Raw genomic sequence first — 25,084 nt, 5'->3', positions numbered from 1 at the left:
CGCTTGTATACGACAAAGGTGACGCAGTGGATCGGTATAGGTTTACAACGCGGAACACCCGGGTTCAAGCCCAACAACAGGCAAATGCAACGAATATAGAAGTTAGGTAGAAGTATAAAAATAGAACATAGAAGTGCTGCTAAATTTGTTTTTTCTTAGTTTTTGAAGGTTTATTACGAAGCAGCTTAGCGTTCTATGCAGTCAACCCAAGACAGCTTGAAAGTTCGGTTAGTAAGTAAGTTAGTAAATGACAATGGTTTTAGAAGGATTTTCATCTATCCAGCTTTTTACGAGTCATAATGGCGGGCGGTATAACCCGTATTCGTAATATTTGAACAGCATTTTTGACATTTCTGTAATACATCGCACGTTTTCTTTCTGCACGTTCTTTTAATTTTATCGAGAATTGAAGTACCATCAGCAGTGCCATTATTTCAGTTAGTCAGTGGCCCGCTATGGCCCACACTCCTCTTTTCTTAAGCAAACTATGCCCGGCAGCATCAACCAGCTGTCAGTGCGATAGAACGGTGCTAGCTGCGGCCACGTAATGTTCGCTGTCAGTTTTGAGTTTTCCTGGTCGCGTTTTGGTCGTCATCTTAATCCGTTGTCGTTTTCGCGAGTAATTTTTGTTCCATCGCTCCTAGAAAATAGGCTAAAAAGCGAAGAAAATTCTGTTTAAATTGTGACTGTTTCAGAGGAAAATGTTTTGCAGTTGATTAAAGAAATCGAACTGTCGAAACTCAGCTCAACAGCTCGTACAATCTTTACCTCGGAGTGTGAATTTTCAGTTCTTGTAGTTTTTTTTTACTTTTGGTCAGAAAGAAAGGTGAGCAGAATAGATTACTTTAAAAGCGATGAAAATTGCATATATTAGTGAAAAGTGTCGGAAAAGTAGCTTGAAAATCACTATTTGGTTGTGCAAATGTAGCTCTAAAATGTAAAGTGAATAATTATCGAAGCAAACGTCATTGAGCATAGGATCTCTCTTTGCTTCCGCAAACCACTCCATGAGTTCGTGCCCTGTGCTGGATGGGGGCAATATATTACCTTGACGGAGGCTATTCGTTTGAAATGATTGCAGTCTGACATTCTCGGTGAAGTGGTGAAGTGACCGCAACGATTGTCGATATTCTGATTTGGACTGCTTCTTGTTGGCCTTCTAATAGACGCGTCCTCGAGTTCGGCAGTGGCACGGATTCTAGAAGTAGGTCAATATCGTATCATCATCATGTATCGTGAAGGTGCAAGGCCGAGCATCCAATGCCCATTTGATTGGCACGTGCGAGGGTAGTAACAGTTTGAATCGGGGTGAAAAATATGCAAAATTTACTAAAATACTGTAAATTTTACGGCGTAACTTTCAGGCTATGTTACTTACTAATGCATTTAATGTATCAAGAGTTGTATCAGAGTTCATTGTGCTATAAAATTGAGAAAAAAGTGAAAAAATCTGCTGCGGTCATAGTTTAAAAGTCGCGGAGATTACCGCTCCGTCACAGTAAAATTCAATATTCATATTTTGAATCTTTTTTTATGTTTTCACATACTAATTGCCAAAATTCAACTGAAAATTTTTATTTTATGGAATCAACTAAACCAGAGGAACGAAGGTTCGTATTGAAAAAAATCTCAAACTTGTTTTTTAATCATACTGTAATCATTGATGCTACTTTCGCTTCGGTCACCATTGACTATGAGATACATGCATTAGCTTGCGTTTTTTTTAAATCAGAAGAGAGTTAACTGGAACGGAAGTAAAGCGTAATGCAATTTGTGACATTTCCGGAAATCTGCACACCAGACAATAATTAACCATCTCTGTCTCAGGGAAGTAAAAATGATATTAACATGCACAATTCGGTACGCACAGTTGAATAAGTTTAGAACAATGCTTCTACTATGTTTAGAAATAGAAATTTGATCTGCTGACTTTATTATCGTAATTCATAGATCACCTGTGCCTCATCGATGTTTATGAAAATCGGTAACTTGATTTACGATAACGGTAAACGATATTTTTGCGTGTATGTACGTTTTGGTTGGGGTTAGGAGAACCAACAATATCTTAAGTCATCAAAGCTCCAGGCAACGATATCTGCTCTCGTCACTTGGGTGGTTGGTCCATTTCTTGGTTGGTTGATTTTTCCACTTCGTATCTTGCTATATATAGCTGAAGCAGTCATAGACGGTTGTCTCCTGTAAGGCATTAAGACTCCGTCATCGGTAAGTTAGCAACCATTTGCAATCAGGTCATCATAACGGCTTCCGGACTCTTCTCATCAAGCCCGGAAAACTTCAAGAAAGGCACACTTGCAACAGCAAGTTTATATATCAAAGCCGTTTGCTTCCCAGAAAAGACTATCACCGATCAGCGGTCGGATCCTCCTTTTGATGAGGTGGGCAGACTCCCTCAGGAAAAGCATAATCAAATGCTCACACGCGTTTTGGATGGCGGAGGCTACCCAATGATCATTGGAGACTACCTACGCTTTACTAAATCTGTAGTACGTATTTTGCACAATGGCACATTCGGAAGCACACCTGGAAAGACTCTAATGGTGAGGCCTGCTTTTAGATTGACCACGTTCTGGGTGATGGCCGGTACCTTTGTGATGTCGAAGACTTGCGAGCCTTCCGGGGACCAAACGTCGACTCGGGCTACTATCTCGCAGTAAGCAAGATCCGCACCCGGTTGTTCAACGTATTCAAATCGAAACCAACGAGAAAGATACGTCTAAACATTCGGCGGTTATCGGCAGAAGGAGTTGCTGCAGAGTACTCTCGAAAGACTGATGAGCGGATCGGTGAACACCTTGGAGAGAACCTGAACGAACAGTCAAGGCAGCGCGAGAAGTGTTGGGTACAACTGCTGCAGCCACTTCCAGTGAGTGGTTTGACGCAGAGTGCCAACGAGTGACTGATGAGAAGAATCGAGCCAGAAGTCACATTTCACATATTAGCTGCAATTGTGACACGCTAGAGTAGAGAGCGATACCGAGATTCTAGAGCTGCCGAAAAGAGACTTTGCCGTCGTAAGAAACGCCAGCACTGGGATTGCGTTCTTGCGAAGGCAGAGAATTGCTCCGAGAGGCACGATACGAGAAGCTTCTTTAATACAATCAACGGAATCAGAAACCGGGCCGTGTCAACTACTGTTATGTGCAACGATAAGGAGGAGAACCTGATTACCGAAGATGAAGCGGTTAACAGAAATACGATAACGATTGAGGTTAATGGACAAGCTGTGGACTCACCTAAGCGGTTCGTTTTAGCCTGTGCAGTGTAGTGGAATGCAATGCGCAGTGAATCACAAGATCTTAGGTTTCTGGAGGGTACATTTAAATCGATTTCGGGTACATAGTATGTTTGGAGCTTCTATTTCTCCAGTTAATACCTTTCCCACGAAAACTGCTTGGAAAATATTACGCCTCCTTGCCTGCCAGTGTGTCGATTTCGAGCAATCGTTGGCGGTCAGCAAAAGGTGGCAAATGGTTTGGATTTTACCACGGTAAAAACCTAAAAGCGAAATGTAGGAATCTGGCCTGTACTGCTTTAGTCCGGTTGCTTTAAATTTCGGTTCAGGGACTTTATATTACGGCCGATGTCTTCAGAATGGAGCGAACAAGTAAGGAGTACAATGACCGCAAGCAATACGGGTCGGTAAACCCTCTGGCAATTCTCATAATAAAACCAAGGTTTCTATTAGCGCGCGCTATGATATGAGAATAATGAAGTTTAAAGGAATGTTGTGAGTCACGTAATACACCAAGATCCATAATTACTGTCACGTTTTCAAGCATTTCTCTGTATAGTTAGACAATATTGGGGTTTACAAAACCGGCTATCGACTCGAATGCAGCAATTATCGAGGCATTACTCTCCACAATGCTGCATACAAAATTCTCTTCCGCATCCTGTTTCTCGGACTGAGGCCGTTACAGGAAACCTTTTTCGGCGAATATGAGTGCGGTTTTCGAGAGCGACGCTTCACGACGTACCAAATGTTTACCTTGCGACAAATCCTCGATAAATTCCGGGAATTCAACTTGCAAACTCACTATTTGTTTATAGACTTCCAGGTGGCGCGCCTTTATGGCAGACAACTGTGCTTGGACATAGTTTTCCAGCAAAACTGATTAGGCTGATACGTGCTACCCTTGGTGGTTCAAAATCAAGCGTCAGGATAGCGGGCGAGGATCGTTTGTGACGTTAGATGGTTTGAAGCAAAGTGACGGACTATCGAATTTGCTGTTCAACATTGCATTGGAAGATGCTATTCGAAAGGCAGGCGTGCAGAGAAGCGGTACCATCATCACGAAATCTCATATTCTCCTAGAATTCGTGGACGACATCGATATCATCGGTGTTAACCGTAGAGCTGTGGAAGAAGCGTACACGCAAAACAAAGTACATGGTGGCTGGCAGAGAACGTGGTAGTCGTTCGGGTATTGGAGCTGTGGTGATGATAGGTGGAGATACTTTTGAAGTGGTCGACGAATTTGTTTAGTCGACGTTAGTGGCATGTGACAACGATGTGAGGCGTGATGTTAAAAGGTGGATAGCGGTTGCCAACAGGGTCTTATACGGATTACATAGCCAGCTGAGGTCCTATAGCCTGCAACTCCGTCGTGCTTTTAAAGACGCTAATTCTCCCGTTGGTACTCTACTCTAAGAACGGCGGCATCGGAAAGATTCTTAATTTTTTAGTACAACTTAAGGTCGTCTGTAAATTGAAAACGCGAATCTTTAAGCAGGAAGTTGAGGTCATTGAAGTAGATAAGGAAAATTAAAGAATAGAGATGGCTGCCTAGTGGGATTCCTGAATGAGCAGTACGATCTTTAGGTGGCGATCGGATGGTATGAGCAGAACCATTCCAACAACGGGCTACCTATGTTAAGCTTTTCCAGTTTGACAATGGCAATTCGATGATTCAATTTGTCGAAAGCTGCGGAAAGATCAGTGTAAATAACATCTGTCTGCAACCGGGTATCGAAGAAGGGGTTTATCATGTAAGATGTTAGATTCAAGAGATTGGTAGTCTTAGGGCCCTTAGGTATAAAGCCATGTTGATTATCAGTGATGTATTGCTTGAAAAATGCAAATACTGGTTCAAACAAGAGAAGCTCAAACAGTTTCGATATCGAACTTAAAGCAAAGATCCCTCAATAGTTATTTACGTTTTTCTTATACAGAAAAAATGTATATTCATTTCCATGCTGAAAATAACACACCTGCATTGACGGATAAACTGTAAAGATGACTCATTGGAGCAGCTAGAGTCATTGAAATGTTGAAGCTCCCCGTAAAGAGGCTTCGTCGCCGCCAGAAATATCAGCACAGCATACGTCAAAAGGAATGACCAATTGTGGTGCGACCAACTTTGGATGGGTTTTAAAGAAAAAGCGATCAAACAGCTGACTACGCCCGAATTTCGAAAGTCTGAAGCGAACAGTTGGACTGCTCAATCCATAGGATTATCCCAAGGGTACGAGCCGATGAAGATTTTCCTGCCGATTGGCTGAAGGGACTCACATGCCATATTTATAGGAAAGGTTGCTGACACGTCTGCAGTTATTTTTGAAACATAACATTCAGACTAAACTGTGGCCTTTATTTCATGATTATTGACCTTGAATCCTGGTTCAGTTGTGGGTTTAAGTGGAGCCGCCTGTTTCTTCACAGTTCATTCACACGTAATATTTCGAGAAAAATTTCTAAATACCTAAAATTAATTTTAGATTTAAGAACCCATTTGGTATTCTGTAGGTATTTGTAATTGTGTTGGTTGTTACTTTTCAAGAGCGTTCGTTAGCATTTCACCTTCTCGTCGGTATCCTGTTAGTGTTCTGTTTACGCATGTTACGTTTTATTGTATAAATAAAAGTCTACGCATACTGTGAAAATGGGGTTAAGTTCACTGGCAGATACAGTTTTTTTTCGAAGCGTTTCGTCAAATTGCTTGGCACATTCAGTGTACAGAGTCTATTCATACGCAATGTTCGTCATGATGACGTATTCGAAAATCCACAGGTGGTTTCGAGGTGATTCCTAATGATATATTTTTCGTTAAATCATCGCGGAGAGTGGCTATTCAACTGTTGGTGGTTTAAGCCACTTGTAGTGCTTGATTATTTGTTCTTCACTGCTTCTCGTTTGATACGACACGGTGCATTGCTTTTTAATATGCGTCTTACTTAGTTCAGGCGCGTTCCGCGAATAAAGTACAAATCATTATCACTCGCACTTTCAACAGCGATTGCCACGTCGCTTGTCGTTGTCCACATTCTACTGCAAAAATGGAGGCCTTTCGCGTTGAAATTTTGTGAATTGCTGCTGGTCATTTTGCAGCGTAAAAAAACTTAATTTGCGTCATCGCTGGTGGCTCGATGTGTTGTGTGGAGCACGAGTAAAAAAGCCTAGAATGCGCTCACTCACAATAAAGTGTCTAGTTGCATGCCAGCCAGGCACAGCATTTGAACGCATTGCCGGCCTCAACGCACGGTCAAGTTCGTGGGACGGTAGGAACGAAATTGCTGTAGCAAGCACGTGAATGCGGAATAGATGGCTGTATACGTTTTTACGATGCCATTTGTGTATGTGGGAAATAAACCTATACTAAAAGCCGTTGAAGCTTACTTCGTCATTCTTAAACAATGGTACTAGTAGCTAAAATTAGGGACCCTGATTTGAACACTGATCTATTCAAGATTACAGTCCCAAAATATACCTAATAAAGAATTTCAGTAATTCTGTAAATGGTTTATGTCTATAACTGATTCACAATCCTTTACACCATACAGCCTGAACATGCTTTGGCCAATCTCTTTCCGCAGTGCTTTGCGCTAAGTTGCTTCATTCATTCAATAGCGAATGATTAGAGTTTGTCGTCATCACTTGACTCTTCAGCTAGGTTTATAGTATTTACGCTATACTAACTCAATCAAACAGTATGATGCTCTCCACACATTCCGTAATTTATAGTGAATTGAAACTTCACCGCGAAGGTGGTGTGCCTCCGATAGTTTAGCAACTTGTTTCCTATTCAATGTTTTAGACCACGCAAGCTAGTATTAGCACAGAGAACAGATTAACAGACTCGAAGGAAGTAATCGATTTTTTGTGTGTAAAATCTGTCGGTAGCGCCCTCCAGAAATAGTTTGCCAAACACATAAAAATATATCCATGTACCTTTATCTATATTTCTTTGTGCTGGAGTTACATAGCAGCGATGGCAGCGACATCAAGATTTAGTTTGCCACTTACTGTTCGAGGGGTGCTCTATTGAAGGATTACTCGTAGATTACATAAAAACCTTTTACACACTTTTTGTCGATTACCTGGTAGTCTGTTCTCTGTGGTATTAGAGTGCTAGCTGCTATTGCATTATCGATTGCAAACATTGTCGATTTCAAGCATTTTAAAATCTTTTCTCGGTTTCGCCAGCCGTTGTGTATACCTACTGTTCGTAGACTTTTATCTTATCTTCATATGAGTAAGCAAAACCGTTGATTTTAAAGGTCAGGACGCCAACTGTCGTCAACTTTTACGCTTAGAAACTACTACATCGTATACTAAGGAACGCGAGCGAATCGCTGTTTAAGCATTTTGCTGCTTTATGAGCGCATGCTCTGAAACAAACCATGCTCTATTCGATTTGATTAGCGCAAGCGCAAGCGAGATCAATTCGTTATTATGGATTGCCATAAAGAATTTAGAAAAAGGATAAATTCCGTCTTTTATTTATTATTCTGAAAGAGACGTATGTCAACTTTGAACCGCAGGTTTCAACAGTGTCTGTTTCGGCTTAAAGCAACCCATAGCAATTAATTACACAGTTTTTATAATAGTGAGGTAGGAAAAACTGGTATTTCTAATAAGTGGATAGAAACAGAAACTCATGGAACCGGCAAATCGGAGGAGAAATGTGTATGTGTTAGAATAATAATTAAACAGTAGACGGACAAAACAATAAGATCAACGCTTATCAAATTATCCCAAGCCTGGTAACAAAAGATTTAATAAAACCAGTGGATTGAATTGGATTTCCTATAGGAAACTCGTTTATTATCGCTATAAAAGAATAAGCACATCTTAGAAGTGATCTGACCGTTGTAAAAAAGAATTTACCTTTTAAACAAATAAAGCTGTCAAAAAATAAGCAAAAAAAAATAAGACCAAAAATTACTTTCTTTGGCAAACTGTTTCTCTTAGCCCCAATCAAGAATATTTGGTAGTATAACCGTTGTTTTGAATAACTTCACCTACTCTTCGCGGCCTGGACTCAACAATTGTTCTTTGACTTACTGGATTTTTAACGATCTGCCATAGGTTCCCTATTGGATTCAGATCAGGTGATTGTACCGGCCTTTGCAGAAGATTAATTTTGTTATCTTCAAACCATTTCTTGATCGATCGAGCAGTATATTTAGGGTCATTATCTTGCATAAGCTTCCATTTTAACGGTATTGCTTATTCCGCATTGCGCTGCATTGCAGTTTCTAAGATCTCAGCCTACACGTCCAAGCCATTATTGATTTTATCACAAAAATTGGACCAGCTCCGCACCAAGAGAAACATCCCCAGATCATGATATTTCCTTTTCCATGTTTAAATTATTTTATTTGTGTGTATTGACGCTTAAAAGCAGAGTTAATTGGACGACGAACCCAGGAGTTTCCATAGGATCCAGTCAAATTCACTTTTGTTTCATCAGACCATAGAATTTTCCGCCATTTCTTACCATTTTCGGGTCCAATCCAGTCTTGGATGTTCCTTAGCGAGTTTCAGTCGAGGTTGGAGCTGCTGAGAGAGATGCTGAGATGTAAGCAGAGGTACTTTTCTTGGAATCCTCCAACGAGCTGCTTCTCAACAAGCCGTTTATTCTTTTGTCGCACGATTTTTGGGGCATGCGCGGCTATCGAGGCGTCTAGATCGAAATGATGTTTTCTGGCGCTCCAAAGCGTGTAACTTTTTCGACCTGGATAGGGGAGTGGTTGTAAGCCTACATGGAAAGGAAAATTTCCGTCTATGTGGTCTGTTATACCCACAGTTCCTTGTACGAAAGTCGCGCTGGTGCTGGTGTTTACTGCCGTGAGCTGGAATTGGAGGAATCCTATTAATTGGTTAGTTACTGCACCGTTTTTAAAGCTGAAATCTTTGCAATTATGTGGCTAATTGTGACAAAATCTAAAACAGTCATCACCTGCCACACTCAACTAGAAGAATTAAGCATTCTGACCGTCTATCTGGTTTGGGTTCTTGGCCATCCGAAAGCAAAGCAAAGCCATCGGTATAAAGATCTTGACTTAACCCTTCTTTATCGACAGACTTCGCAGCCGGTTATTAGAGTACAGGAAAATTACGGGACTAGTGCAAAGATCCTATTAACTCTGTAGCGGCATCGTTCAGTGGAGTTTCGAACATACGACGACTGGCTTGTTAGGCCAGCATCATACCTCGGAGCTAACTGAACGGACAATTCTGACATAACTGGAAATGAAGGGCCTTATGAACTAGGAAAATCACCCGAGTCGATTCTGGGTAAGATCTGGACATTCTTCTAGACAACAAATTGTGTTTCACTCAGCACATTACAGCTACTACTGCTAAAGCGTACGTTATTCTGGGCCTCATAAAAAGGAATACGCAGCAGTTTACCGACTCTTATTGCTTGAAGTCTCTCTACTGTGCGGTTGTACGCAGTATCCTTGAGTACGAGGCGCTTGTATGGGCGCCCTACCACGCTGTCCATATCAACCGGATCGAACGAATCCAGCGTCACTTCGTTCGGTACGCTCTGCGGTTGCTGCCCTGGGATTGATCCAATTCGACTGCCTCCTTAAGAACATCGATGCGTTTTAATACGCCTGCCAACGTTAGCGAATAGGAGGGCTTTGCTGCAACGACTATTCATCTTTGATCTGCTAGGAGGTAATATCAACAGCCCGGAGCTCCTAAGTCGAATCCGGCATACTCCACGAGCTGATTTCTTTAGGCTTCCATTGCACCGTACTCAGTTCGTTCAAAACAATCCATTTGACGTATGTTGTCGTGTATTCAATACTGTTTCTGACGATTATGATTTTAATGTTACTCGGACTACTTTCAAACTTAGAATAAGTAATTACTAAGAACTGTCTGTACGAAATTTCGAAGACTAGTAATATAAAAAAAATCTGGGACAGTCAGTTTTAGACCCAGAAATGGAATTACCAGTTGCGACTTCTTATATATAAAAATGGATTTGTGGTGAATGACCCTTTGGGTTAAAACCACTCAAAAAAAAAAAAAAAAAAAAAATGGATTTCTGTCTGTCTGTCTGTCGGGATGTTCCTTATAGAATCAAAAACTACTGAACCAATCGGCGTGAAAATTTGCATGTAGAGGTTTTTGAGGCCAGGAAAGGTTTTAGTGATGGTTAGAGACCCCTCCCCCCACTAAGAGGAGGGGCTCCCATACAAATGAAACACAAAATTCTGCATAACTCGAGAACTAATCAAGCAAATAGAACAAAATTTAGCATGTCGGTGTTTTTGGTGACAAGAATTTATTCTATGGTAAATTGGGACCCCTCCCCTCTTTAGAAGGGGAATTATGACTCCTCTCCCCTTTAAGAGGGGGGCTTCCATACAAATGAAATACAAATTTCCTCATAACTCGAGAACTAATCAAGCAAATGGAACCAAATTTGGCATGTGAAGGTTTTCGAGGGCAAGAATATTTTCTGTGGTGAATTAGGACCCCTTCCCACTTTAAGAGGGGGGGCTCCTGTACAAACGAAATACAAATTTCCTCATAACTCGAGAACTAATCAAGCAAATGGAACCAAATTTGGCATGTGGGTGTTTTTGGAGACAAAATTTTTTTCTATGATGCATTAGGACCCCTTCCCACTTTAGGAGGGGGGCTCCTATACAAATGAAATACAAATTTCTTCATAACTCGAGAACAAATCAAGCAAATGGAACAAAATTTGGCATATGAAAGTTTTTGAGGGCAAAAATATTTTCTATGGTGAATTAGGACCCCTCCCCACTTTAAGAGAAGGGGCTTCTACACAAATGAAATACAAATTTCCTCATAATTCGAGAACTAATCAAGCAAATGGAACCATATTTGGCATGTGGGTATTTTTGGAGGCAACAATTTTTTCTGTGATGAATTAGGACCCCTTACCTTTTTAGGAGGGGGCTCCCATACAAACGAAATCCAAATTTCCCCATAACTCTAGAACTGATCAAGCAAATGGAACCAAATATAGCATGTGGGTGTTTTTGTAGGCAAGAATATTTTCTATGGTGAATTAGGACCGCTCCCCACTTTAGGAGGGGGGCTCCTATACAAATGAAAAACAAATTTCCTCATAACTCGAGAACTAATCAAGCAAATGGAACCAAATTTGACATGTAAGTTGTTTTGGAGGCAAGATTTTTTTTCTATGGTGAATTGAGACAATGAGACCCCTCTCCTCTTTAGAAAGCGAGTTATGACCCATCTCCCCTTTAAGAGGGTGGGCTTCCATACAAATGAAATGCAAATTTCCTCTTATCTCGAGAAGTAATCAAGAAAATGGAACCAAATTTGGCATGTGGGAGTTTTAGATGGCAGAAATTTTTTCTATGGTGAATTGCGACCCCTTCCCCTTTTAAGAGGGGGGCTCCCATACAAATGAAATTCAAATTTCTTTATTACTTGAGAACTAATCAAGCAAATGGAACCAAATTTGGCATTTGGGAGATTTTGGAGTCATGAATTTATTTTATGATAGTTAGAGACCTCTCACCCCTGTAGTAGGGGGATATGGACTCTCATACAAACAAAACAGAAATTTTTGCGAAACTCAAAAACTAATCGAGCTCGAGAAATTCGAGACTAATAAGCTGGTAACTAATAAGCATTAACATAAGCTGCAAATCAGCGTATCTGGCATTTTATACTGCAGGTTGTTGTATATTAGCTTTTGCTGTCAAGGTGCTGTAAATTGGCATCCAAAATTGTATTCAAATTCTTCGTGTCGGTAATTAGCTGTAAATTAGCATTGTCAGAAGGTTATCAGTAAAGTAGCTGTATATTTTGTAAAAAAAGAATTTAAGTAGCATTTAAGGCGACTTAAATGCTTATTGGCCTACATTTGAACAGCATTGGTGATGCTTATTGGTTACCTGGGATGCTTTCATAGTTACGTATACGTAGCTGCCAAAATGAATCATCTAAGGTTGAACTCCTCAGAAACTTGCAAAACTCGAGATTGTGACAAAGATCATCCGAGATTCATGATTTATGTACAACACAGGTTAATTTGTGGCAATACAAAGTTTGTCGGGTTGGCTAGTATTGGATAAAACAAAAGATTCGACCTTGGTTTTCAACGAGCATCAACGTTATGAAATGATTATGAAATGATTGAATGATTATGATTATGAAATCTTGAAACATATAGTCAAACGAAAAGTTTCATTGTTAAGCCACGTGACAAGGTTGTAATGCATGTTCAGTCACCAGTTTTCGACCCCCAAGATTTATTTTCGCCACCCTCAGACTCCAGTTTTCGTCACTCCCAGAAACATCGTTTGCATCTTGTTCTATAATGCCAGTTTAAGCTATATAACTATTTAGAGTTTGGAGTCGTATTTTTTTGGTTCAGTACATAATGTTACATGTTCAACCTACTGAATATGTTGTTATTGTAACCAAATTAACCTAATTAAAATCATCCGTCGGCTTAAGTTTAACCTTTAAGTTTGGCTATCCTTTCGGCAAAATAAAACTCGGCTTACGCCATGCCGAGATTGCGCATTAGCAATCGCACTTTGGCCGGATTATCCAGACGGGAAGCATCTTCGGGAGTAGCGCGGAAACTTTGACTTTACTGGTGAAACAATTTAGGTTCGCTTCGAGGTTTCTTGGTATTTGGACTTGAATGTTTCGGATGGCATTTGGTGCTGACTGATGAATGTGTGCTGCTGCTACTGCTTTTGAAGAAGCTGGTTTATTTGTCATTTGCTGCTGCTGCTGCTGCTGCTGCTGCAGGATCTGGATAATAAGTGTTTCAAGCGGCAATAGTCCCTACACCATAAGTTCATTCCCGTGGGCCCGGAGTATCATTAACCTTTATTAGCAAAGATACTCCCAACGAAACAAAGTTACAGTTAATCAGAAACGGTTGGTACAAGACGTCCCCGTTTCTTCTTCCCTTGTTGATTTTGAAATGTATCTATGTATGAATAACTTATTCACATAAGATTTATTTCGAGTCATCGTATTCGCGGTAATACTTCACAGTTGGCCTGGACGATTAAACATTTGCATTATATTTCTGATATCAAATCATGCAAATGCTAATACAGACAAGAAAATAATTTGAAATATTTCTATGATTAGAAATAATTGAAATTATTTCCAGGAATCCTTAATTGTGGCTGTGATGGTATTAATAAGATAAGATAAGATAAGCAATAATCCCTACACCGTGGTGTTATTATTACAAACGGGAATAATGGCATAGGCAACTTCTTTTTCTAGCAGGTTAGAGGTACGACTTGGTCGCTTAACTGAGCTCGAAAACTCGAACAAATATCAATGCTACTTTTCCAACATTGTAAGAACTTGTACTTTTGAGAGCACAACGGCCGTCTTAAGAAAATAGAATGCAATAATTATATGTTTTATGTTGAATTTTTCAGCAAGGACGGACATATAATGTCCAGTACATCACAATATTATGGAATGATGAACGGATACCCCACGACGACCAATGGACCGCAGCAACAGCAACAACATTATCCGCCTTCTTCGCAGCCCCATCCGGCGTCACATGTGGAACAACAAAATCTCGTAAAGAATGTTGCGATGAATGGTCCGTCGCAACCACCGCCTATGGCGGGTGGAATGCAACAACATGGATTACCAATTTCTTCTGCAGTGGCTCCTGTGCAGAATGGACCACCGTCCTATCAAACGCCGCTAGCCCACAACCAATTGCCGCCGCAAAGCAATCGAATGGCGAATCTAATCTCTAATGGAAATAGCGCTAATTCGTCAAGGACGTCGTCCCCTGCGTTTGCCGGTAGAACCATACCTGCGTCACAGTTGCCTCCGGTAGCTGGAACTCGACCGGATACTACCCAGCCACCCTCTAGTCAAAATCAACCGGTCAATGCACCGGTACCTGGCAATTACAATTTCAACTCCAATAGTAACTGGACTAGTGGGATGAATACTGCGTCGATAAACACCCCACCCAGAACTGCATCTGGCCTTTCAACTCCACTAAATGCATCTACACCCAATCTAGGTCAGGTGCCAGTGAATGGCCCAGCAAACAACTTAGTTGGTAGTATGCAAAACTTAAATATCAATCGGCCACCATCGGCACAGCAACAGATGGGTCATTCAAACGGCACGGGTACCCCACAACCGCCGATTTCTGTTAACAAATACCCGAACCAACAATTGCCGCCACTCGCTGGGCAGCATTCAAATCAACCGCAAAAAAATTATAACGGTAATTATGTACCCGCAACACAGATGCCCCCTCAGCCACAACATCCTAACGGGCCTCCCGTGGGACAACCATACCAGGTAATGCCTCCAATGTCATCAGCTGCTGCTACGCCATCGGTAACGTCAGCACCTGCTAAAAGGCCCATGTACCCATCACAGACCATACCCACTATGCCTGCAACACAGACTCCAACCTACTACCAAAACCAACCGCAACAATATCAGCCACCCAATGCTCACCCCGCTCAGCATTACCAACAACAGCAACCGCATCAGCACAGCCATCTTCCACATCAACACCAGCATTATCATCAGCACCAGCAGCAACAACCCTACGGTGCCAACTTTCAACAACAGCAACAGCAGCAGCAACCATACCAAGATCCACAATATAATAATGTTGTGAAGTCCGGTTTCAATCGTCTATGGGGTAACAATACGGTAGATCTGCTGCAGAATCGGCACATTTTGCCAACGGAGAAAGTTCGACCACCCCCCATTCACCTGAATCATCCTTTCCAGGAAGCAGTCAATTGCCATTCAGAGTGAGTATAAAGTTTTTTGTTTGTTAGTATTGAACGACGAATAAACCTTCTTTCAAATTTCAGTATATTTAGATGCACGTTAACAAAAATACCGGAGTCTAATCAACTGCTGCAAAAGTCACGTCTACCACTGGGTGTGCTTATTCATCCATTTCGGGACCTGAATGTAAGTGTCCATTTTATGCTGATCCGTACTAAACTAATTAATGTTTTGTTTGTAATTCCAAGAACCTGCCCGTTATTTCGTGCAACACAATCGTGCGCTGTCGTGCCTGCCGAACGTACATCAACCCGTTCGTTTTCTTTGTCGATAGTAAAAAGTGGAAGTGTAACTTGTGTTATCGAGTTAATGAATGTAGGTATTTTGAGGTTTGCAAGTAAACAAACACATTTACGTAATCCTCTATCTTCTCCAGTGCCCGAAGAGTTTCAGTACGATCCAGTAACGAAAACATGCGGCGATCCAACCAGACGACCTGAGATTAAATCCAGCACAATAGAATTCATCGCTCCCTCGGAGTATATGGTATGGTTGTTTGCAGTTGAGAACTGCCACTATTGCTAACATGCTAACAATGCTATGCTTTTTATATTCAGCTTCGACCGCCACAACCTGCGATCTATCTATTCCTGTTGGACGTATCTTCTTTGGCGCAACAGACTGGTTATTTGCACACTGTTTGTAGCGTCCTCACGGAGCAGCTTGAAAATTTACCTGGTGATGCGCGGACCCAAGTCGGCTTTATAGCATACAACAGTGCGATTCACTTTTACAACATCGCCGAGGGATACAATCAACCTCATGAGGTTACAGTGCTGGAAGTTGACGGTAAAAGCTTTTTTTTTGTTGCTTTTGCACACAAAAATATACATTTTGTTGTCATTTGTAGATGTATTTCTGCCATATCCGGATAACTTACTCGTCAATCTGAAGGAATGTAAGGAATTGATTAAGGATCTGCTGACGCAGTTGCCTAAGCGATTCGAACAAACTCACGACACTCACAGTGCACTTGGAGCTGCGCTGCAAGTAGCACAGAAGCTCATGGTAAAAAACTGCATAAAATTATAATATGAACTACTTATTAGCATATCGTATTTGACAGAGCGTATCGGGAGGACGCGTAACAGTGTTTCAATGTTGTCTACCCAATTATGGGCCCGGTGCCCTGCAGTCAAGGTTAGTTCTGGTTGTAGTGGCTTCTAATTTTGAAGCGATTTTATCCGTAACAATCTCATTTTCAGGGAGGATCCAAATAATCGTTCCTCTAAGGATGTTGCTCATCTAGGACCGGCAACAGATTTCTACAAGCGTCTTGCGCTCGACTGTTCTGCACAGCAGATTGCCGTCGATTTGTTCTTGCTGAATAGTCAGTACTGTGATCTAGCAACAATTTGTGAGTATCTGCCTATGACTGTTTTTGTTATAAAAAGGAATTTTTCCAAATTTTCGTACAATATTGGCCGAAAGGTGCCAGACTTTAACGATTCTTTACGCAGGTATCATAGTTGACGGACTTATGAACGAAATCAATATATTGGAAATTTGCAGTCTTTTGTTTTCCTAGAAATCTTCAGTTTTTCGAGGTTTTTTGGAGTTTTTGTTCACTCACATAATATTCTTTCTGGATTGTAGAGAGAATTTGTCTAAATTTTCATGAATATTTTCTTGTTCTGCGATACTGATTTTCTGAAATAAGCGATATCCGAGAAAACTGGAAAGTTTCCTTTGAAATATTTTGAAAAATTGGAGACCAGGGATGTTTTTGTCTTGGATTCCAACAACAGAAGTCGGAAATGACTTTCAACCTGGTTGAGCCATCTTGTATGTTCAGCCCACCTTTTCACAGTGCCGGTGGAGTTATTGAAGAAAACTGTTGTCGTCGCACTGTCATCCGGCATCCTTACGCCGTGTCCGGCCTGCCGTAGCCTTTCGACTTTCGCCAGATGTATTATGGGAATTTCTCCAAGCAGTGCTTGTTAGCTCGTTATTAATACGTCTCCTCCACTTTCCTCTTTCAGTTTGTACTCCGCCAAATATCGCTCGTAGTATCCTCCGCTCGAACATGGCAAGGACGCGTATGTCTTTCGTGAGCAGCACCACGGCCTCAAATCCATAGAGAATTGCCTGTCTAATAAGGGGTTGTATGTTGTCAGCTTCGTACGGTGGCGTATGCTTCTTGACCGTAGCGTTTTGCGAAGGGCAAATTAGGCCGGATTTTCAGCTTGAATGCGCTACTGGATCTCCTTACTGGTTGTTTTCCGCGATCACTAGCAATCCCAAATACACGAACACATCTACCACTTCTAGTTCGTCGCCGTCAAAGGTTACCGTCCGTGTGAACCACGCGTTTGTTTCCTTTGTGCCACTTCCTTTCATGTATTTGGTCTTTAACGCATTTATCTCAATTTATCCTCCACCGTCGCAATGTTCCTGGCTATGATATCAAAGTCATCTGTAAAGCCTAGGAGTTAGTCACCCTTGGTGAAAATCCTCTGTTCGATGAATGCTTGTCGGATCACCCCCTCAAGAACGATGTTGAACAGCATGCAGGATAAGCCGCCATCTTGTCTCAACTTCCGCCGCGTCTCGAAGGGACTCGAGAGTATCCCCGAGATGCGCACGAAACAATCACTCGATCCATTCAGCTGCGTTAATGTACCCAGAAAACCATGTTCGTACATTATCTTCCATAGCTGGACTCGACCGACTGTACCGTATGCTGCTTTGAAATCAGTAAAGATGTGATGCGTGGGCACATACTGCCAAGATTTGTCAGATGGTTAAAAATTGGTCCGTAGCTCGGCGAGTCCTATTAACTGCACCCACGTACAAATGCCTAAATGTTACTAAATTTAAAATCGTTAATAACCAAAAATTATTTTATGAAACTCTCGAAATGTCTATAGTTTTTAACATGTAATCTAGCAAACTGTTATGATTCTGCTAAGTCTAACGCATGCCACATTTAAATAATTTCAGCTGGAGTTAGTAAGTTTAGTGGAGGCTGCATGCATCACATACCGCTGTATAGCGAAACTAAACCTCAGCTGGTGAAAACGTTGCAGAAGTGCTTTGAACGTTATCTTACCCGAAAGATTGGTTTTGAAGCGGTCATGCGAGTACGCTGTACTCGCGGTTTAGCAATCCACACATTCCACGGTAACTTTTTCGTACGTTCGACGGATCTTCTTTCATTGCCTAACGTTAATCCGGATGCCGGTTTTGGAATGCAGGTAAGTTCCGAACGGTTGTTGAACAAAACAAATGCCATCTAATACTTAAATTTGTCAGATCACCTACGAGGAAAGCTTGGCCGAGTGTAAAACGATATGCTTCCAAGCGGCGTTGCTCTACACTAGCAGCAGGGCGGAGAGGAGAATCAGGGTGCACACGCTTTGCGTACCGGTGACGGCCAGCCTGTCGGAGGTTATGTATTCCGCTGACGCGCAGTGTATAGTTGGTTTACTGGCCAAAATGGCGGTAGATCGATCGTTGAGTTCAAACCTGTCCGATGCCAGAGATGCCTTTATCAATGCAAGCGTGGATATTTTCAGTGCTTTTAAAACTGCACAAAATCTGCCGCAGAATTCAGGCACGATTGTAGCGCCGGAGAATCTCTCGTTGCTACCGTTGTACATTTTGGCACTGATGAAGCATGTAGGAATTTTAATGATTTTTCAAAAGAGAGATGGTTTTAATAATTATTATGATTTCCTAGGCCGCTTTTCGTGTCGGCACAAGCACCCGGCTGGACGATAGAGTATTTGCTATGAATGAAATGAAAACAATGCCTCTGGATCAGCTGATACGATACATCTATCCAGACTTTTATGTGCTTGATAGTCTGCTTGTTAGTGCAACACGGGAAAGCAGCGACGGTGAAGCACAGCTGGTGGAACCTCCCCGATTACAGTTATCAGCGGAAAAGTAAGTAAATGATTCATTGCAGTCGCAGAATAGCATCAATTAGTTTTTTTCTTTCCTATTTTCATATTAGGCTCGATTCACGGTCCATGTTCCTGCTAGACTGTGGTCCTCATATTTTTATCTATGTTGGATCTAACGCTTCGCCGGATATTCTCAATGATGTTTTAGGTAAGAGAAAGGTTCAGAAAAGTGGTATGAAACAAACAGTTATCAAGTTTTGTTTATTTATAGGAATTAACAACGTATCAGAGATTCCAGATTTCTGCCTTGAACTGCCAAGCAGAGAAACACCTGCCAGTGAAGCATTGTTTGCATTTATCGATAGCATCAACGAAGAAAAACCGTACTCTACATACATACAAGTCATCAGGTACCGGTTTCGTCGATTATCACCGTCTAGAATTATCATTAACCTTAATTTTTATTTTTTTTTGCAGAGATACGAGTCAATTCCGCTCGCTGTTAGTGGAAAAGTTTGTCGACGACAGGAACCAAAGCTCTGTGTCCTATTACGAGTTCCTGCAGCACCTCAGGACACAAGTAAAATAAACGAATGCTAGCATGGTGTACTATTAGAAAGAAGTGATTAACAATTAACAATCGAGATTCTGTTAAAACTGGAGCATATAGATGGTGAGCAAATTTTATCTATCTATTCGTTTACGAAAGAAAATAGGACACGAAACCGTAGGAAATCATGTACCATAGATAAAAAATTGTGAGAAAATAAATTCTAGATAATCAATGGTTGAAAGTGTAAAATATAGTAATCAATGATCATAATATATACGGTAGAGTTTCTGTAATAGGCCAACCAGTAGTTCTTGAACAGCTGCGAATTTTACAATAGGCGAAAAAAACAAGAATTAATTAGTTAGACAGCTGTAAAAGCAAGATCCCAGCAACAATAATGCAAAATAAAACTCTTTTCAACAGACGGTGATTATAGTAGTTATTTCTGATACATATAAAACTAACAAAACGTAGGAAAACAATACTGAAAAAAAAACAACAACTGTTCAACACAGAAACTTTATTTGATAGATAATGTTTCTAATTGTATGAAGATGCAAACAACATGCAAATTGCAAAACGAAATCTTTCAGAAATTAGATTGTAATATTTGCAACTTTTTACGTGTTAAGTAGTTCCATCCGGTTCCTTGCTTCCACTTTAAATTTGATAGTATCAGTACTGCATTGAACAGCTAAACCAGTACTCTCGTTAAAGTATGGTATTCGGAATTTGGATAATTGTGTATAAGACATTGTTGCTTATTACTAATGTTTTTTGTAATTACGATATCCGATCATAAGCAAGATTTATTGGACCCGCTGTATAGAACTATTTGATTATAATGTTTATTCGAAAAAATGTCTATTTCATCATGTAAATATAATTAAGCTTAGTATGAATGCGTTGCACCACGAAAAAAACCATATTATTTAGTTCTTTTTTGTTCTGCAGCATATTTTGAAGACGGATGTCGTATATTCCGTAATCTGTTTTTATGTTTTCCGAATTCAACAGAACCTCCAGTGCGCTTTTATAATTCAACATTTTGTTTACTGTATGATGCATTTGCTAAAGAGAATTTGTTAAAAATGAAATATTCAAAAGTAACTTTTGCGGCATTCGTCTTCACAGACTCGGCTTAGGTTCTATATTAGTTCTGTATGATCCATCTACAACTTATTATTCAACAACGTGTACCAGCTCTATACGAAACTGATAGTTTAATCGGATAATTTCTAAAAAAAAAATACGTGGATAAAAGAAAACGAGAAGTATTTGATGTATGCGTGAGCATGTCATTATGTATAAAATCTTAGGAAGACATGTTTATTGGGAGTAATTAAAGAGTTATGACATAAAAATGCTGCATTACGAATTAATTGCGCACACGTATGGTGACAATTTTCCTTGTCCATCTGCAGATAGGTGCATAAATGGCGACCACCTTAACTACAATAATTATCAAGGCATAATCCATAAGTTAGGAGTCTATCGAAGTTATTGATTGCCTATTAATATATTTTCAATCACACGTCTGGTTTGGGTTAGGGTAAGGGATCTAAATTTTCGACAAATGGAATGAATCGTGAGGTAGAGGGGCGGCTAATCGAGAAATCTGTGTTGGGTCCGTAATTCGGCTTTCACTTGGTCGATCCATTTTGCTCGATGCCGCCTGACGACAATCCTTTTTGCTGGGGTAATGTCCTACATTCTTATAACGTGCCCAGCCTACCGGAGTCGCCCGATCACCGATCCCCGCGGTATGGCCGATGGGTGGTTCTTCTAGTGGCTACTTCACAAATACTTCTGAATGGTTATTAAAGGGTACTTTGTGGTTCTCCAAGTGGCTGGTGCAATTCATTGTTTGTTCGTCTACCGTCATCCATTTGCATTCCATCATAGATACGGTGATTTATGAATTTTGGATAGACATTACGCGTACGCTTGAACATTTACGGCAACATCAAACGGAAATGCTCAAAATAGCGTACGCGTAACGCCCGTCCAAAATAACGGGTGGCAACTCAAATTTTGGAATTTGCGGCCCCTATACTCAACAACAATCGAGCTCAGAGAGAAATGAGAATATGTATGTGTTAGCTCTCTCTCTTCCCTCTTTTTGTCAATATTTTTTGTTTTGTTTTGTGCTTACCCGCTTTTGCTTAAAATGGCGTCGAAACAAGAAGCATGTCGCGAGCACATTGTACACTTCTACGAACTGTCAAAGAAATCTCGGCAAAAAAATAGAGTACAACAATTAAAAAGGGAATATATTACGGCTTCGACTGTTTGCCATATCCTAAGATTTCCAACAACTATTCGCAAGCAAGGTAGTGGAAGACCAGTCAAAATTATGGACGCAGAAGGACATCGTCCTCTTTCTTGTGCCTTCAACAACAAGTCCTCTGGTTTGGCTATCACTTAAGATGTGCACCGTTTGCACCGTGAACGTTTGAAAAAAATTTTGATCCCGTTTCTACAAAAACATCATGCAGATAGACAAAACGTGTTTTGACCGGATAGAGCATCATTGCGTTACGCCAATAAAACACAATCGTTCCTGAATACTCATTCGATCTCATTTGTACCCAATAGCCACGACCCAAAAAATCTGTCTCAGTGTGCCCAATCGAAGATTTCTTTGGGATTTTGGATGTACAGTTGCACATTGCAGTTGATTGGTAGAATCAAGAGATGCATTCGCAAAGTTGACATGACGGCCGTATAATGGTCCTTTTCGGCCATCAAGCTTTGCCGAACAGCCGATTATGGACCGTTTTCTTTGTCTTTTTTTGTCAGCTTGAGAAAAAAAATCCAAAATTTTAGTTGCCACCCGTTTTATAAATCACCCTAGTATACAACAGTTTTCGTTCAAAAACACCAGGAAAATGCTGGTCCTCTACGGTCGAGAAACCATGTCTTACACCCGTAGAAGTCTTATCAGTGTTTGGTAGAAAGACAACTTTGCGGGGCGGCGAACTTCTCGAGCAAAACGGCCATACCGCATCTTGTGTTTTCCTACAGGGGCCCTATTCTCACAGTCACCTCTCCCAGATTTTTCAGGTGAGGTGACAATTTGCGATTCTCACAGTCACCTAGGTGACCCAGCTCACCTGGGTGACTGTATAAATCAAACGGGGAGTCGTTAGGTGAGGTGAGGTGACTGTGAGAATAGGGCGCGTGAGAGAAGTAAGGTGAGGTGAGGTGACTGTGAGAATAGGGTCCCAGGTCTAACGAACTCATCTACCAATTCAATTTTGTTACCGTCAATCCGAGTTCTTGGTGGGAGGCTGATATTTGTATTTTTCGAGTCTCTTCTTCGCATATTTTTTTGGTTCTCTTGCATAATTTACAATTCTGAAAGTCAAAAAAGTGTTGCGGTCTCTTGGGTGTCTCCTTACAGTACCTCCAGTACCTACATAAAAAAGGTAACAAAAGAAACGTAGACAATTACAGAGAGATTTCTGCATTATGTGCATTACTGAAACTCTTTGAGATCATTGTGTCAATCTCCTCGTTCGTCCAACAGCGAGAGCCGATGAGCAACATGGATTTGGGCCCAAGCATCTACGTCTACTAATCTGAAAACACTCACTTCCTACGTAATGGATTGCTTCTCAGACAGACCGTTCTCAGACAGACGTCATCTGCACGGAGGGCCGCTTGTCCGGTGGTGTAAATCGTCGAATCGTCTCGTTAATGTATTTATCGACGGGTATTTTTTGCCAGCTTTTACTGCCTTTTCCGGAATTCCACAAGGCAGCCATCTCGGACCGTTGGGGTTTCTTATTTATTTTAACAACGTCAATAGAGTGCTCAAAGGTCATCGGCTTGCGTTCGCCGACGACTTAAAACTGTTCTCAAAAGTCAATGATTCATCGGTGATGGTGCAATACCAATCGTTTTATTCTAAACCCCGACAAATGCGAAGTAGGGTAACCAACGTATTTTGGACCCCATCAGCAGCTGTGCATAATTTGGACACTTACAGCGAAACCAAATGGAAGTGTCCAAATTAGGGTAACCAACGTATTTTGGACCCCCTCAACAGCTGTACATAATTTGGACACTTACAGCAAAATCAAATGGAAGTGTCCAAATTATGTACAGCTGCTGAAGGGGTCCAAAATAGGTTGATTACCCTATGTGCAGCTGCTGATGGGGTCCAAAATACGTTGGTTACCCTAATTACGTTCTCAAGTAAGCTGAATCCGAGGATGTCTAACGAGTGTACTTCTTCGTCGCGTAGATTCCGTCAAAGACCTACTGCTCGAGGGATACTGCTCAACTCCTAATTGACATTCAAATAGCATTTTTCGTTCGTTGTCGGCAAGCCTTCAGGAATTTGGTATTCATTATGCGTATCGTCAAAAACTTCAACGATACTTATTGCTTGAAATTACTCTTCTGTACGTTGGTTCGGTACAACCTGCAATACTATGCATCGGTATGGAGCCCGTATTACCAAAACGGGGTCAACCGAATCGAGCCGGTCCAGAGTAGGTTTATTCGCTTTGCCCTCCGAAGGTTACCAAGGAACGACCCGCTTCGGCTACCAAATTACGGACAGCGCTGCAGATTAATGAACCTGGACACCATCTTCATATCAGATGTATTGACGTCCCGGATCGACTGCCCTTGAATCCTAGAAAGATTTGACATCTTAGCTCGGCCTCGTCTACTTTGACTTTGACGTCATCCGCAACGTGCTGAAAACGCGCTTAACGTTATTAGCAAGTAGTTTTTAAGTAGTCAGTAGGATAAAGAAACCTGTTGACTTTTTTTTCTACTAATTATGGTGATGACTGTAAGAATATGGCCCGTGAGTGAAGTAAGGCAACTGTGAGAATAGGGCCCGGCAACTTGATGAAGTCCAGTTTTCAGACCTTCAGTGTAATATGCGTTTGCGTAATTGTTTCAAAGTTGCATGCCACGGTGTCAATGTCATCTGCGAAGTTGTAAAGTTGGACAAACTTTCGAAAAATTTTATCACTCGTGTCTATCCCCGCTCCCCTCGATATTAAACAGTAACAGTCCATCCCCCACGGTAGCCTAGTTCGAGATTCAAAGCGACACAAAAATGTCTGGAAAATTATTTCTGCATTACAATGCGAAATAACTCCTGCTTTATGTGTCTTCATGAGTTTCTTGCTAGTGAGGATAGACGGCGATAGAGTATTCAAGAAAGAGGAAAAAAAAGAAAGGCAAACCGTAAGAGACTTTGTTACCACTTTTTGATCATCGCGTTGTTCGAACTTCCACTTCTGGTTTGCGTCCAGCGTTGCCAGACTTTACTAAAGAAAAATCTGAAGTTTAAGCCACCGTGATTTCATCACCGAAGAATTTTACAAAAAATTTATTCTACATAGAAATTCAGCCGACAGTTGTATTTCGTTTGAAGGTGTGGTAGAATTGCCTAAATGTGTGTTGGTTTATTTTTTTGTAACTGGCGTGACATCAAGTTGATCTGTATTACTTTTAAAGTATTCATCAAAGTAATCCTCAACCGAATCCGAGATAAGGTAAACGTTACTCTCGGGCGGCAGCAATATGTAGACCATATCTCAAAGCCGCGTATTATATGAGAGC

General features: G+C 41.1%; 1 protein-coding gene across 2 annotated transcripts; it reads left to right on the top strand.

Moving 5' to 3' along the window:
* Positions 1-575: 575 nt before the first annotated feature.
* LOC128734798 (protein transport protein Sec24A) lies at positions 576-20,843 on the top strand. 2 transcript variants are annotated; one of them, XM_053829150.1, is made up of 15 exons: positions 576-826; positions 13,688-15,048; positions 15,112-15,214; positions 15,277-15,403; positions 15,465-15,574; positions 15,646-15,877; positions 15,939-16,096; positions 16,155-16,228; positions 16,294-16,445; positions 18,032-18,285; positions 18,344-18,709; positions 18,771-18,979; positions 19,050-19,147; positions 19,211-19,349; positions 19,417-20,843. In XM_053829150.1, exons 2-15 carry the CDS (start codon positions 13,700-13,702, stop codon positions 19,526-19,528), a joined length of 3,483 nt encoding a protein of 1,160 aa, XP_053685125.1. In that variant the 5' UTR covers positions 576-826; positions 13,688-13,699; the 3' UTR covers positions 19,529-20,843. The 2 variants fall into 2 exon arrangements, with proteins under 2 accessions (XP_053685125.1, XP_053685124.1); XM_053829149.1 differs by having other exon boundaries at positions 13,684-15,048.
* The last annotated feature ends 4,241 nt before the right edge of the window (positions 20,844-25,084 follow it).

This window comes from Sabethes cyaneus, chromosome 2 (genome assembly GCF_943734655.1).
Source record: "Sabethes cyaneus chromosome 2, idSabCyanKW18_F2, whole genome shotgun sequence".
Taxonomy (NCBI): Eukaryota; Metazoa; Arthropoda; class Insecta; order Diptera; family Culicidae; genus Sabethes; species Sabethes cyaneus.
This window is presented reverse-complemented; position numbering and strand designations above follow the sequence as displayed.